The sequence below is a fragment of the Neolamprologus brichardi genome, chromosome 13 (assembly GCF_056152115.1).
Source record: "Neolamprologus brichardi isolate AB-2024 chromosome 13, ASM5615211v1, whole genome shotgun sequence".
Lineage (NCBI taxonomy): Eukaryota > Metazoa > Chordata > Actinopteri > Cichliformes > Cichlidae > Neolamprologus > Neolamprologus brichardi.
Genome location: NC_142116.1, coordinates 21,949,314 through 21,965,900, shown reverse-complemented (window position 1 = coordinate 21,965,900; position 16,587 = coordinate 21,949,314). Strand labels below are relative to the sequence as shown.

The 16,587-nt window shown below is 39.9% G+C and overlaps 1 protein-coding gene across 1 annotated transcript; it reads right to left on the bottom strand.

Annotated features, from left to right (window-relative positions):
- Positions 1–796: 796 nt before the first annotated feature.
- On the bottom strand, positions 797–7,448 carry LOC102791655 (visual pigment-like receptor peropsin). Its single transcript, XM_006806926.2, has 7 exons — positions 7,386–7,448; positions 5,407–5,624; positions 4,602–4,807; positions 2,691–2,790; positions 1,854–1,958; positions 1,545–1,768; positions 797–1,373 (listed from the first exon to the last, which is right to left on the bottom strand). The coding sequence occupies exons 2-7, from the start codon at positions 5,543–5,545 to the stop codon at positions 915–917; spliced, it is 1,233 nt and encodes a 410-aa protein (XP_006806989.2). The 5' UTR covers positions 5,546–5,624; positions 7,386–7,448; the 3' UTR covers positions 797–914.
- Positions 7,449–16,587: the final 9,139 nt, after the last annotated feature.

Genomic DNA, 16,587 nt, shown 5'->3' with positions numbered 1-16,587 from the left:
AAAAACCCCAAAAACAAAACACTCATCTTTTGATTAAGCTGATCTTTTAAGTTTTCCTTCTTTTCTGTCATGCATGTACTGTTACAGCAGTGAATGCTTATATTATATTCAGTATTATTTTAAAAAGTCAAGCCTTCTCAGACAGTTTATTCTACATTTAGCTCCTACGGACCTCTGGCTGTGAGGACAGCAGCCTAATCCATCTGCTGTTCAAGCCTTTTGTTTGCCAGGGGCAGCAAATCAGAAGAAAGCTGGTTTAAGAGGAGAGTGGCCTTAAAGAGAGATGCACTAAATCAGCTTAGACAGTGGGTGATTCAGGGGCTGTAGCAAGGCTGAGGATGAGATAATAAAGCACGCAAAGGCAAAGCTACTCTAGAAGAGAATTTGGAGTTGGAAATGAGAATGAATCGGCCCCTTTAATAAAACCATTTCCTTGTGAGTGATGCGTAAACACACTGAGAAATAAAACGTTGTTTCTCAACAGAGTGTAGACTGCAGGATATAAGGTAGATCTGAGGGTATGAATGCCCTCAGGGGACACAGGGGAAATAGTAGGATACTGTGCCATCACATTGCTTCGGTTGAGTTAAGGACACTTCAGTGTTTCCAGATGTTGTTGTGCATCTCTTGTCTCGCTATTTTACTGACTGCAGATTTCATGAGCTGGGCATCTTTTAGAAAAACATATGCATTGTTCCAGTTTGGTTTGAGTGATTGTTAAAACACTCCTAACAGGACCTGGAAATAAATACTCTTTGCAGCAGGGATGAAACTTAAAATAATTTATTAACACTGGTTGCACATACAATTTATTAAGATGGATAAGACCATAACATACAAAAAAATAAATAAATAAATACTCCCAGTCTCCCCATCGAATTCAAGTATTGGTTGAGGTGAAATGGAAACAGTCTTCAGAGCCTGTCACACCAGTACTCTGATGTTTCAGTGTAAGAGGGCACGTCGATGTGGAAGACCTGTGGGTCAGACGGAGGAGTCTGAGGAGGGCTGTTGACCCCCGAATCGCTGTCGTGCTCAGATTGGTTCAGCTCTGCAGCTGCATTTTTCACTTCCAGCTTCTGGCCTGGAAGTGATTCAGGTGGGGGCGGGCCCTCGGCTTTTGGCGTGATGTTTTGCAAGTGCACCACCTCGCTGTGCTCTTGCACGCACGGCAGAAGTACCAAAATGTCCTTGCGAAACTTGGAGCTCATGCCGAAGTAGATGAGCGGGTTGTAAAAACTGGCAGACTTGGCAAAGAGGCGGGTGATGATACTGGTTGTGCTTGGCACGTGGAAGCCCCAGGCTGACCACATAGACACCACTGCATATGGTGACCAGGCCAGGATGAAAGCAGTGCAGATTACAATGGAAATCTGAAAAGAGACATAAGGAAACTATTGTCAGCACTTGAGTAACGTGAGAGGAGGTTTATGACCGAGCAGGCACTTTTAAGTAGACCTTTTAAGAGTCCCTTTTTACATTTCTAATCAAGCCTTTCAATAAACCCTCCACAACTAGACTCGACTATTTTCCTTTTGTCCTACCCTTGTGACGTCCCGCTCCATCTTCCTTTGGCGGGCGGTGAGGTAACCGTCAGCTGACATGGCATTAGTGGTTTTCACTGTGTTGATAATGGAGATGTAGGAGAAGAGCATGATCATCACCGGGATGAAAAAGCAGAAGATCAGGATGGATATGATGTAGGACTTGTAAATAGTGGAGTAATTGGCTTTGGACCAGTCCACTTCACAAGTTCCATAACCTCGATCTAAGAAACACGAGATACAAGGTCAGATCACGGCTCTGTTGTCATGTTGCATGAAGCACCGTTAAGTCCGATGCATAAAACAGACCTGTGTAGCTGCCCCAGCCCAGGAGTGGAGCAACAGACCAAAAAATCCCTCCAGTCCAAATGCAGATTAGTGATACAGCAATCGTGTTGATGCTGATACAATGAGCTGTGAGAAGACAGAGCAAGGACAAGTAATGTGAGTACAGCCTGCTATTCTCACACCGTGGAACTGACTGCAGGATTGTTTGCAGTTTAAAAACAGTTTAAAGGTCATGATTTTGGCAACAGAAAAAGTTAGATGCAGAATTCTTGACTTGCTATGAATTTTTGTTAAACAATGAAGTCTTTTCTTTATTAACAGCCTTTGGAGACATCTGCGACTGAAAAGGGCCTCTGTTGATAAAGTGTTCACGGGAAGAAAATAATAGTTTAACTCATTTGCACACAAAAACACATGCAGCGTTTTTTTTGTTTTTTTTTTAGATTTAGCATCAGAGAGAAGGTTTTAGCAAACGCAGCTGGTGCCACACCACATTTACCACTAATGTCCATAGTGGCAAATGTAAAAACACTCAGGTTAACATGAGCAGCCACAAACAATAAAATCCTTTATCCCTCGCCGACAGCAGAAGCAGTTGCTCAACTAAATTTCCAGCATAATTAAGGCATTTTTTAACATCAGTTGTAACCCCCAAAATAGCAAATCTCACTTCAAAATCAGTTTATAATGTCTTTGAGAAATAAAAATGAAACTGCGGGAGACGAGTGGTCGTTATTTCCACAGCTGAAGCCTGTAATGAGCTTTCATTAGCACTAAAAAACACCACACTCTCCTGTCAGATAAGAGACTGCTGCTGGAATGCGAGGAAGACCAAAAGGCTGGGCTAAAGCTGTAAACCTTTGTTTGGATGGCATCCCTTTATGTATCTGGTGATGCTGATCACCGTCAAGGTGTTGATGCTCGCGAGGCCGAAGAGCAGCGTGAAGAAGCCGTCCACCTGGATGGAAAGAGAGAGAAAGATGGACTGGTAGTTCCTGTGTTACGTCTTCAAAATATCTGTGAGTGGTCGGTGACGCCTCGGGGCAGAGAGCCAGTGCCTGTCTAATGTCAGACCTTTGTCTGCCGACTTTGCTTTAGATTTTATCAGATAGAGATGCTTCAGATAAAGAGCTCTTCCTCCCTTTTGGTCAATATACTCCAGACACAGAGCCTTTCCTCTGATGTAAGCTGTACATGTTCATTAAGAGGATATTAAAATGGAAAATCTTTACTGTCTGCTAATTTGTAGAAATTTACTTATATCACAGGAAAATTTGATTTGACTCTCAAATATGGTAACACATGGAGCTTTGTTGCAGTCAGCCCAATATTTGGGAATCTTTTAATCACGCTCTTCTTAAAGGAAATTATGCTACTGTGTTTCAGTCTGGCTCCAACTATGTAACACCCAGCTCCTGCTGTGCCATTTCCAGGTGATGGGGATCAGTTGAGGTCTCTTACTGATTACTTTCTTGATCTTCCTTAAATGTAATCCTATTACTTCCAAGCATCACGTTTTTTCACCCTCATTTGGCAGAAAACTATCTTACTAACATTGGTATGGTTTTTATTAAGCGTTAATCTTATGTTTCATTTTAGTTCTTATAAAATTTCAGGACCCTTTGCAATAAAAATAGTGGTTAATGCAGTTTAGTGCAACTAATCTGTCTTTTATTTGGCTCTCAAGAAGGTGATGTAAACTTTCATAGACCTTTTACACTGCTGCATCATTTCTTCTTCTGAACTTTCCTTCTGTAATGTCACATGATCCTGAGAGGCTCTTTTATATCTAATAATGTCCTGCCCCACCGAGTGTGAAACACGGGGATAAGGCCCTGCTTGCAGCTCGCTCATGTCCCATCACGCTCCATGCAGTAATGTGCTTCTCACATGCCTGTCTCCTTCACCTTTCCATTCTTTTTCTCCCCTATTTCTGTCACTTTTTACCTGATTCCCTTATTTATGTCTGGGGCTCCCTGTCTTAGCCCACTTCTCTTGGGGGAAGTTGAAATAAGAGAGGTGGGGTACTTCCCTTCCCAATATTTCTCTTTCACCAGAGATTGGATGACTGAGAGATGAGATCATCTCTGTGTAGGGAAGCCTAAGAGCAGCAAAGCTTGAGTTACAGTATCTCTTTCAATTAGATTTTTAAAGTTTACGTTCTCCAGACTAAAATATATTCTGGTTACACCGGCTTGTTTTTGTATGACTCCTCAGAGACTTTACTCGCTGCAGCACGGAAATCACAATTTCTACCACGCCTGGCTTTGAGCAAGAAAATATCCTGGATGAATTCCAAGCTAAAGTATGACAAATATTTCTTTTCAAGCTGAGGCTGTAGGAAGAGAAAAACACAGAAATGAATGGTTAAATATAAGATGCTGCAATATAAGTGCGTGTAGATATAAAATTCAACAAATAGCCACCAAAGCAGCTCTTAACCGTTTACTGTTTGGTTGTTGACAGGTGCCCTACTGCTAGAAGAAAGGCCTCCACAATGGTAATCTTATCACGATTTAACCCCCAGCCCACGTGTCTACTAGAATAATCCCTTTCACGTACACACACGCATATACACCTTACTGTTACACTTCCACAGATTCTTTTAATGTACTTTATTAACTGAGGGCTGGCCAAAGACAGCAGATGCACACGGATGGTTTTTTGGTGACTCTGCACAGTCATAGCTTTCCGGACAAACACTCCTGCGATAAGACTTGTTGTTCCAAATGTCAGTATTTTGAAGTCTTGTTCGAGTTTGGATTTTACCTGGCAGGTCCAGATCCAGGTGATCAAATACCCATCATCCTTGAAGATATTGAATATTTCTAGGATTCCCCGGGAGTAGCCGAATATTGAAATGCTGGCATCAGAGATTGCGAGGTTTAAGGTGAGCAAATCGGTTGATTGAAGTGTGGCCCGCTGCCTGTACAGGACAAACATCACTAAACTGTTTCCAAACCAGGACAGCCATCCTGCAGGGAGGGAAGCACACAGAATATTCAGGGGATACCTAATTAACCACATAGCATAAATCTTATGGTAGCATATGACATTGTATGGTGTTTTATTTTATTATATCTTATCATATTGTATCGTATGTAGTAGTATAGTACTATCAGATAATATGTTACATACAGTATAGGAACATGTACGTATGTATCGTTGCTGTTAGTTCTGGATCTCATCCTGAAGTGACTCCAATAGTGTGAATAACCCGTGAAGCTCAGAGTTAAACCCTTTTACTCTGTAGTTGGATAACAAGCCAACAGGGTCCCTTTCTTTTTATATCTCAGACTCTGTGTTAAACAAAATCTCTCGACTATCTTAGCTGGCACGGTCCAAACCAAACTGTGGGTGTCAGCTGTGGACTGGCCTTTGGAAACAAGAGGAACAAGAGTCGGTTTTGTTCTTGACACTTGAATAATGTGTGACTCTTTCATGCGAATGTAGGAAATACAATACTGACACAGTAGCATAACGTACAATCCAAGTAAACATATTTCATCTGTAAACAATACACGAATAATGCAAAAAATAAACATTGCATTCCAGCGTCTGGTGGTTTACTTACCCAGCACTAACAGGTAGACTCCAATGATGGTCTGTCCTTGATCAGACAGAGGAGGGTCTGTATGCAGGGTGCTCAGGTTATTATTCCTCCATGGAATATTCACCACCTTCAGAGTGAAAGCCTTCAGCGTCAGCTCCATGGCCTGAATTTCGATGCCTATGCATGAATTCTTCCTGTCCTCTTCAAAAATCCCTGCTCTCCTCTGCTTTCAGTAGACACTGCAGTGACACACGAGCAGGGATGACCGGTCAGTTCATTTTAAATCCAGCTTAGACACAGTCACTAATACCTCACTACTAACTGTCCAAATGACTGCAGCTGTAATCCTATCTACTGCTTAACAACTAAGAAGATAGAGGTTTTGGGTGGAAATTTGAGGCAACAGGGAAAGGTTCAGTGGGTTATAGTCTAATTTTCAGAGTGGCTTCATAAAGCTTAAAGACAAAGGTCTCGTCTCAAGCAAAGCTATCTTAAAGCCCTCAGCAGAGATCAAAGCAGTGCTGAACAATTTCAAACGCCATCTTGTGCATTTTCTTTGAATTGTCTCCTGCAGGTTTGTGTGAATGCCAAACAGGAATTAATGACTGAAGCTTTTCAGTTGGGCAATAGCACAGAATTGGTATTAAAATGTCAATATATTACTATTAATAATGTTCTGAAAAATATAAATAAGAAATGTATTTACCCTTGTCTGGTATCAACAGACACCTAACATCAAGTGTTTGGGCAGCATTTACATTTAAGAAAATTTTATTGTATTTAGTATATAAACATAATGTACGTGTATCTACTGGATAATAGATAATGATTTCTAAATAACTGTACATGAATAACTTGACTTTATTATAAACTGTAATATTATACTGCTGTATATTTCTAACCAGGCAGCTCATTCTCGTTCTCTCAACAATACTTTTGTCATAGATATAACACATTTTGGGGTCAACTTAAAAGAGAAAGAGATATGAAATGTAAAAGTGAGGTCAGAGGTCAAATGCGATGTAATATTTGGATACTTAGAATCCCCATACAAAAGTATAATTTGCTAAATGTTGCGAATGGCAGTAAGAAACATACTTTGAAATAGAGTTTCAGATCAATCTATTGACCTAAAGAAAAGATGAGAGCTCAAATGTGATGATACTTGAAGTCTTCATGCAGTACTTTCTGTATGCTGATAACAAACATCACACTTGTACGAATTATAGTTAAAGTTATAAGGATTTTTGCCATTTTTTGATCAATAAATCATTAGTAAGTAATAAGTTAACCTTGAAGACCTTGGTGGATGTAACCAAATTTTAATGGAGTTTTAACATGACTACGCTCTACACCCCTACAACGCTTTAGGGGTAAATTCAGAACATTTCAAGCCCATCATTTTAACACGCATGTACACATGTAAACACTACTAAAAACATCTGTGGTGGTAACAAAAATCAATCAAAAAACAATAAAAAAAAAAGTGCTGGGATACTAATAAAATCGAGCTTTTCCATCTCGACCATTCAAATATCTGTTTACACTTTTAGTCCAACTCCTGAACTACTCTCAAGAGTTGTGTTCCTGTTTCTGTACTTCCATTTAGGAGGTGATGACTTTAGACCTGCTGCAGTAACCACACGTTGTCTAAACACAGAGGACATTCATCTAAACATACACTAAACCCCAGAAATATCATATGAAGTATAATTTAGTTTGTTTGAGCTGATGTGTGCACTGAGAAATGTGCTCTGATGTCAGAGTGAGAACATCTGGCACTTCAGAAACACAATCTTTATTTAGCTCCACCAACAGATGCTGGTGCAGTGTTATTGATTAACATTGTTTTGTTCTGTGAAAACTTATAATTGCAGCACATCTCCCCTCCTCCACCTTCTGTCCTTCTTCTCTTCACAGTGAACTTCTCTGTGGTGACACACCCACCAAAGGGGTATCCTGAACACCCCCTCAGTTTGTATTTAGTTCACAGTGTGCACCTTGTTTCTCTCTTCTGGCTGCCACAGCCCAGGATGTGGTGGGAAGGGCTGCTTGTGCTTCTGATGCCAGATGCCTCTGTGCTTCCGCGTCTTCTTTCAGCCTCTGAAAGCCAGCGAGCAAGAGAAGGAAGGAGCCAAAGGGGAAAATGAACCTCTGACCCCAACTGTCACCCGTCCAGCAGCAAACACTGAACGCAGTCTTTGCACACCATACCTTCAGCCAGAGACTCAGAATGACACTGTTGCTAGATGTTAAAGTTCCTATTTTTGCTAGCATAATATGAAGTCATGACACTGTTGATGTCAATTTCCTGCAGCAGGCTGGAAAGCCATCCTCCTACAGTGAAATTAAGATGATTAGGAGTGCATATTATAAAGTCATTGTTTAGTGCAGCCGCTCCTGAGATTAAACTGTTGCTAAAGGACAAAGAAGACCCCACATCCAATCTACAAAGACAAAGCTAAAGACAATGACATCCGTCCACAGAGGATAAATGTGTGAAGCTGGCATCTTGTAGTCTGTCAGCTGCTGTGCAGAGATGTGGGCTCTGTTCTGACAAAAATACAAAATCCATGCATCAAACACGGGTTTTGCTGAGTTAAGCACAAAGCACTGGCACCTACCATACACCGCACAGTGCTTAAGTGTTGCCACATTACAGGAAGACGACAAGATTACCTTAGCACTCACCTGTATACCTTGGCACGTGTTTGAGTTCACAAAGCTGGGCAATCACGGTGCACCTACAGTAGGTCACTGTATCTTTCTCTCGATCTCGCTCTGTCTTAAGCAAAGCCAGAGACAGAGCAAGCAATTTTCCAAATGGAAAATCACAGACACATATGCTATTATGAAGGTGTGTGTTAAAGGCTAAGAGCTGTCTGAGGGCAACAAAGCCTCTCTTCACTGGGGACATTCACCAGGTCAAGAAACCAATACAGGATCTGCTTGAAAAAAAGTGTGCGTACTTTTTCCCTCCCTGTCACTGAACGACAGACACAGGGACTGATTGTATGAAAGTAAATGGCTTGCCTGTCATTTTTGTTCGCTAGTCCATGCGTGGCATTCGTAGAAATACATTTTCACATCTACAGGAAATCTGTAATAAAAATTGTTCGAGGGGGTTTCTCAAAAGGTGGCCTCTAGCAAGGCTGGTAGTAGTGACAGTGATTCTACACAATTTATTATAAATGGATTAGAAGTAAAGCTATTTACTGCCTCTCCATGCCCCTGTGTGCTGGATCGTTAACATGAATAATAATCTCTGCAAGGCTGAAGCCTTTTATGATTTCCTGCAGTGGCTCAGGAAGTAGAGCAGATCATCTACTAATCAGAAGGTTGGTGGTTTGATCGCTGGCTGCTCCAGTCTGCATGCCAAATTATCCTTGGGCAAGATACTGAGTATGAATGTGTGTGAATGTTAGACAGAAAGCACTTAGACATAAGAACAGTGCTTGTGTGAATGTGAGATAGCTGTGCTCAAGCAGAAAACTGCTATATAAGAACCAAGCCATTTATATTTGACATAAAATAGGGGAAAAAAACTTCAAGGAACACCGAGCTGGCTTACTGGCGATGGGATGGGATAGGTCCCATAAAAAAAAACACAAACCACGAATGCCTGCCCACAACATGTTCACACCTATGCTTCAAAGGCTTCGTCAGTCTGCGCAAATATAATTTCACACAAGTGAGGAATATGTTTAAACACCACGGGGCATCTTTTTACCCGATGACATAAACTTAAAGATTCATGCTACAGTTAGATGCTTTGAAAAAGTTATAATTAAAATGTGGATATTATACGTTGTATATGAGGTAAAGCTCTCATGAAGTAAACAGAGACCACAGTTCCTAAGTTCACCTCAGACAAAGACCAGACTAATTTTACTGTTCCCTCTGCACCTAACGGTTTCATGACTCCACAGCCAAGCCTGCTATAACCACAGATTGCTGCTCAAAATATAATTATGCTAAAATAGTGCATGGTGTTACAGTGTTAAGTTGTCCAGTTGAGCTGTCTGAAATTACACAGAGGAAATGAACACTTTATATTATTGGTCTTATCTGCCAGCTTTTTATTTTCAGGACAAAAGTGCAGCACTTTTGTCTAAAATACCGTTTTTTTGGATAACATCTTCATATAAAGCCCATATGAAATAATAGATGAATGGTTCAGTATGCATTTGAAGTGAACACAGGCTCTGTGTTGTGACCAGCAAGCAATGTGGACTGGTTTTGTGGCTCAAGATCTTTGGCTCTGGACCACATGCAAACATTTTTTTGGGCACTGGGTCTAGTTTGCAATTTCTCTTCCTGAGTGTGTTTGTGTAAGCAGGTAACTTATGTAAGAGAGTCTCACTGAGGGCTGAATGTTCGCCTTTCCTAAAGCGGTCTGTACATCACCTTCGGCATAAAGGGATATTTGGCCAAAGTATAAATGCGGAAATATCAACCTACAAATCAAACTCTAGATCCTGTAAAACCTTACGTCCTAAAAGTATGTGAATACATCTGGTCACCTAGAGCCACGTGCTTTTCAAGACTAAATTGACACAATTTCTTCATCTGACAGATGACGGCTTACGCTTCCATTTAAGTTTACATGGAAGCGCTAGTAGCTGATGTGAATGGCCAGCTCTTTGCATCAGCCTCCTTTACCTGTGCTCCAACACTGGAACTCTTCTTGAAACTTCTGGGGACTAAGAAAATTAGTGATCTCCTTTGACATCTTCAAGGAATCCAACCTGTCCCTTTGCATGATGCGTTGCAACACATAGGTGCCTGCTGGTGCGGGACAGGGGTAAACATGTTTCAAACATTTTAAACCTTTTAAAAAGCGTGACCTTATTAGTAACAGAAATGTCCACAGCTGTCCTAACGCCTCATCAGGGTGAGTGAGTTGACCTGTGTTTGACAGAAGGTTAGTGGGCTACATTATTATCCTCTCCCTGAGCAAAAACTTGTTATGCTTAATGATGGCAGCTTCGCTACACCTAATCACCCATATGACACATGCCTGGCTGGGCTTAAATAAGACAGCTGTTACTGACCTGTTTACTTGGAGGTCAGCGTACCTCTAGTCTTAAATTACTAAATTTCAGACACAGTTTTAAAAATGTAAATGTTTTCTGCAACTCAGAGGAAGAAAAATCCAGTTTTTTGTTGTCGTTAGCAATGTGCTAAGTGTCACTAAGCTAATAGCCAAGCTAGTTAGTGCTAGCTAGTGTGTACACATGGCTAGATTAGTTTCCTTGTGATTACATTGAGTACCACGTAGTTATCCAAACGGTGCATGTGCAGTTGTGGTCAGAAGTTTACATAAACTCATTACAGGCGATGTCATGGTAATGTGGGGCTTTTAATAACTTAATTTAACAGTTCTTTTTCTAGGGTAGAATGATTGTATAGGATACATCTTCAACGACTTTAAAAACAGGAACTGGGTGGACAGGTTGGAATTTATTTTGAATTTCCTCTAATCCACATAATCAAATTTATACGTGAAAGCTCAAATATTCACACCACTTACCATTTGACCAATACTAATATTTGCAAATTTTATTGTAACTTGTACAGCCTCCAACAGAGAAATTGGGAAAATACAACAATAGAAGAGAATGGTACTTTTAGGGATACTTTAACACCCCCACTGAGGGTCTAAACTCGACAATGCTAAAGACAGAAACTGAGGAATCTGAGAAGAAGAAGGAAGAAACATATTTGTAGTGAAATCTACATAAAAATTCAGTCCTTTTCTTTTATTTGCAGATGTGGAATGTGCACAAAATCACTATTCACGTGTAACAAAATGCTATTTTTTCGGAGACACCCACATGGCAGGTAGAGGCTTTTACAGACAAATCATGTTTTTCGTGGTTTTAGTTCAGTTACAATGAACAACGTCCACTTTGGGTCATCTTTCATTATCCCCACCTGCATTACTACTTATTATCATTTATCCACCAGCTGCAAAGTTTAAAATTTAAACTTGTTTAAACTTTCACTTAAACCAAAATATTCTAACAACATATTCTGTTCTAACTGACCGCATTCCTGTTTTCATGCTTTTTTCATTTGGCATCCTTAAAAGGATTAGTCAAAACAAATACATATATTTCTTTATAAAATAAAAGCAAATGGTTCAAGTGGGACTTTACTTGAGTTTTATTGTCAAATAAAGGAGAATTATTCTAGAACTACTGCCTGTCAACTCATTTTAATACAGTCATAAAAAAATAAAGTTTAAGTTATTCCGTACCATCAGTAATGTTTCTAAACAATATTAACATTGAATACGACTCTGAAGCACAGTGAATTATTGGATCATTTGCCCCTGTTGGAGGAAGATGGGTGGAATCTTGTCAAGGCTGAACTGAAGCAGCAGCAGATTCTTTCTTCCAGAAAAACCTGAAGTGCTTTTTCTTCTTTTTCAGGCACAGTTCTTGGAGATCTTTGTTCTGCACTACGATACTTCACATCTCTTGGTAAAGCTCTTCATGCTGCACCTAAAGTTTTTTTCTACACCTTTTCTTCAGTTTTTCTTATTTTTCTTGATACTTTCTTGAAGTTCTTTGTTTTTCTCTTGCAATTGTTTATATTTTTATTCTTGAACTTTATTTTCGTTGCGCGTGTTGTTGTGTTTTTTGTTGTACATTGTCATGGATGACCAGCAACTCTTGATGTCTCCTCTGCAGTTCTTGAAGCGCAGACGGGATGTCTTGATGGTTTTTCTCCTGTTGTCACTTCTCCTTTTGCATTTCAGTATTTGTATACTGCGCTAAGTTCCCTGCAAATGGGTATCTTTGCTCACCATTGCCTGGATTATACTCTGCATTTCAGTGCATATTTCCTCCAGTTCTTTTTTCTTGTACTCAATTTCAATGTTTTTGTCATTTATTTACTTGTAAAATACTCATACTTCAATATTTTTCCCCTGGAAGTCTTAGAGAAGATGTTGCATCTCTCTCTGTCTCTTCCAGTCTTTCCTTGTCTTGTTTCTGTCGTGCATTTCTTTGGAGCGTTTCATTAAACATCACTTGAAGCCCTTTGTTTTTTTTCTCCATGTTCTAGAGCAGGGGTGTCGAGCTCCAGGCCTCGAGGGCCAGTGTCCTGCAGGTTTTAGACATCACCCTGGGTCAACACATCTAAGTCAAATGATTAGTTCATTATGAAGCCTCTGGAGAACTTGTAGGCATGCTGGGGAGGTAATTTAGCAATTAAAATCATCTCTGTTGGATCAAGGACACATCTAAAACCTAAGGCCTTCGAGGCCTGGAGTTCGACACCTGTGTTCTAGAGCTTGCACTGCATCTCTTGGTGTATTTCGTAAAGTTGGCCCTGCAGGTCTTTGTATTTAGCTTCCTTTTCTTCTTTCTCATTTTCCAGTTGTGCATTCTTTTGGAGCGCTTTATTAATTATCACTTGAAGCCCTTCGTTTTTCTTCTCCATGTTCTGGAGCCTGGACTGTGTCTCTTGGTCTTGCAGGTCTTCGTATTCAGCTTCATGCTCTTCATTTCTCTAGGCTTCTCCACTTGAGTTTTCTCCTCTTTCAGCTGGGTACACATTCAAATGTTACTGTCAGCAGCTATGTAATTATTAGGATGATCTATTGTAGTGTCTATGAACAATTCAAAACAAATTTCCACAAATTATTATATAGTTGTAGTTGAAAACTGAACCAAAGCCTTAATCGTGTTGAGCAGAACAATTTACAGCAAAACAGACAAGCAGAGAAACATACACAGAATTGTTTTAGTCCTTTCAGAATGAAAAATCAGGCTGCCACTCCTTACATCTGGACAAAATGCAAACTGTTGACAGACTCACTTTTATACCCAACCCCACTCACCCCCAACCCAAAGGACAGATTTGAAGTCTGTTACTGCCATGTAATGACAGCCATCCTGTTCAAGCCATATGTAGAATATTATGAATGCTGTTAAATGTTAGCAATTATTAATATGTTCTATGTCAAATCATCAAACAATAAATTTGGGCAAAACAGAATCTATCTTGGCTTCATAAATTTGTTGCATTTATTTAACCATGTTCTCCAGGTGTTGTTTTCCTTTATACAATGCTGAAATGCTCTTCTGAGGGCTTCATCCCACTGAGGAGTGCTGGAGTCATCTCTTTGCCTTAGGTTCTGCTTCTTCTCAGACATTTTGGTACCTTGAAACAATGCTTGAAACAAAACTCCTTCAAATGTCTTCAAAAATATACAGACACTTATTCCAGTGTTAATAAAAACTTGACGTATACCTTGTGTCATCATGTCTTAGAACTGTCAAATCTCTTCCTATTGAATTTCTTGACTTGTTTAAATGGCACATAAATTTGTGCATTTAGTTCCTCAGTAAGGCATGAAAATATGGGATGTTAATCGTGACTCGTTACTTTGACTTGGAAGTTACTTTTTCTATCACCTGAATATTCATCACTTCTATATTTAACAACATTTTACAACTGCTAATATAATTGTGAAATTTTTGAACCTTCACAACTGACCTGTGTCATGAAATTACCTCTTCATCTTCTTTTTGTCACAGAAACCAAACCCTACAATTCAAAGAAATCATAAAATCCCCAAATTTTCATAACATTCAACTACAACTGTACATATAATAGACCTGAATACAATACAATACAACCTAATAACACAGCTGAGTTATTGCACGTGGGACATAAGCTTTATAGCAGTGGTGGGGAACTCCAGGCCTCAAGGGCCAGTGTCCTGCAGGTTTTAGATATCACTCTGGATTAACACATCTGAATCAAGTGTTTAGTTCATTACGAAGCCTCTGAAGGACTTCAAGACATATTGGCTGTATCCCAATTCAGGGTCTGTAGCCTTAAAGGCCGCATTTTAAGGCCGATTACGTCACAGTGGAGTGGCTGTCCCAATTCAAAGGCTGCTCGAAATGCGGCCCTCAAATGCGTCCTTCATTTCCCTGAATTTTGTGGCTGTGGCGGTGTAGACTTCGTGGCCCCATATATCCCACAATTCATAGCGCGGCAGTCAGTGTGGATAATTCTGCCGCAGACGGCAGAAGCGGAGCGGCCGAAGAGTAAACTGTGAAAAGTAAGTACTGACTATTGTGTCACTTATTTATGTGCAAATGTTTAATAACGAAGAACATTAAAACATTACTGTTGGCCACATGTTGGCAAAGTTATGTGACAATATGACGTTTGTACTAACTTGGTTTTAAAGCCTTTACTTTGAAATATACGCCGTTCAATAGCTGACCTTAATCTTACAGAGAATGATCAAAGCTCATGTAGAAACAAACAAACAAATGAACAAAAGATTTTCTCCTTCATTTCTGTCAAACAAAGCTGTATGAAACGTTTCCAGCTGTTAGTATCATGGTTGCTAGGCAACTTGGGCAGCGCGACGGAGGCTAGACCGTCTCATTTCACAAGCCTCGCACTTCCGGCCTTAGCGGTCTTTGAGTACACGGCCCTTGTGGACCGTTAAGGCTGCGTACTTTAAGGCTGCAGACCCTGAATTGGGATACAGCCATTGAGGAGGTAATTTAGCCGTTTGAATCAGCTGTGTTGGATCAAGGATGCATCTAAAACCTGCAGGACACCAGCCCTTGAGGCCTGGAGTTCCCCCACCCCTGCGTTATAGTATAAAAGTGACTATTGTTGTCCTGATCAGTCAGATAAGATAAGTGATTAATTTCACTTCTTGCATGGCTCTGAGACAGAAGCTGTTCTTGAATCTGTTTGTTTGGGATTGCTTGCAACCATATTTCTCTTGAAATATGCCTTTAAATTACAATATAATCAATCTTTTTTTTAATTTATTAGTTTTCAAAAGAAAAAAAGAAAAATGTTCATTCTACCTTACTTGTATGCTTTAGTAAACAAGAAGCAAATTCAAGTCAGCGCCTTCGAACAATGAGGCCGCTGTGTTGTATCATGGAAACGTCGATGCAGTTTGTGGTCTGTTTATTGATTCCACTGATAGCTCCACTGATATCTTTGGAGAAAGTGGGTCAGCTATAGATGCTGAAAGAACAGGGAACTGTGCAAAAGCTACTGAAACAAAGTGAGTTGGTGAGACAGGCTGAATGTCAAATAAATGTGTTACAATGCAGTAGTCAATGAGTAGCCATGTAAAATACAAAAACAGCTCAGTGTTCTTATGAGATCATTTCTCATCCCTGAGCAAGGGTATTTATTTGGCTCACAGTGATAGAGCGTGCCCAGAAATGTGTGCAGATCAGGTGCATGCAGACAGGTGATAAATGTGAGTATTTTACATAGATAAATGCACAGAGGATTTTCAGCAACTCTCTCCAGCTCATTTCCATATGTGTGGGTTCAACCTCTGAGGCCTGGTCTCACTTAAAAGAAAGTGCTTTCCTGACCACCTGGACAACATACCAGACAGTCCTTAGTGGGTCACTTAAAAATGCAATGCACAGATGTAAAACACCTGGTACAGTCTGGGCCATTGGGTATCCGGTCTTTAAGTAATGACGTGATAAACCCAGGTCCAAACTACTCTGCGTTTTTATTACCACTATTCATTTTAAAGCTCAGTATATTATTTGAAAGTCTCAATGCAGCTTTCTTTAACAAAACAGACTGTACCGTCATGTCAAACACAGCAGGTAATGAACAAGAACAGCTAACAAAGTTAGCACAGAATCTTGTTCATTTATTAGCTCCAGTCATTTAAAAGAACATGTCGCAATCTTGTACAGATTCACAAATACCCTACCTAATCTCTGTTCTAGGACGCCCTCTGGACCCAGTTCAAATGCTCTCTACAGAAAAGGGCAGAGTTTTGGGTCCATTATTATTTTCTTTTTACATGTTTCCTTTAGCTGGCATTATGCAATCTTTTAGTGACATTTCTTATCATTTCTATGCTGATGACATTCAACTGCATATGTCCTTTAACCTCCTATGACCCGAACTCTTCCATTACATGCATTTTTAATTTCTCTTTGATATTTGGGCCGATTGGGACCTGATGAATGTAAAAACAAAGAATTACCAGATCTTTTTTTTTTTTTTTTACCTAATTTTTCTTTCTAAGAAAAATGAGAGCCACATATGAGGATATTTGTTTAAAATTTTGATTGAACAGTGGCAGTATAATGTCCTCGTAAGTGGATATCAGGCCCCTGTAGAGCAAAATTTAGTATTTTGGTCTAAATAACCCAAAATGTGATGTCC

Coding starts and splice junctions, on each gene's coding strand:
- LOC102791655 (XM_006806926.2), bottom strand. CDS start 5,545: ATGGAGCTGACGCTGAAGGCTTTCACTCTGAAGGTGGTGAATATTCCA. Junction 2,791..4,601: donor CCTGGATCTGGACCTGCCAG/GTAAAATCCAAA, acceptor CTTTCCATCCAG/GTGGACGGCTTCTTCACGCT. Junction 1,769..1,853: donor GGGCTGGGGCAGCTACACAG/GTCTGTTTTATG, acceptor CGTGTTTCTTAG/ATCGAGGTTATGGAACTTGT.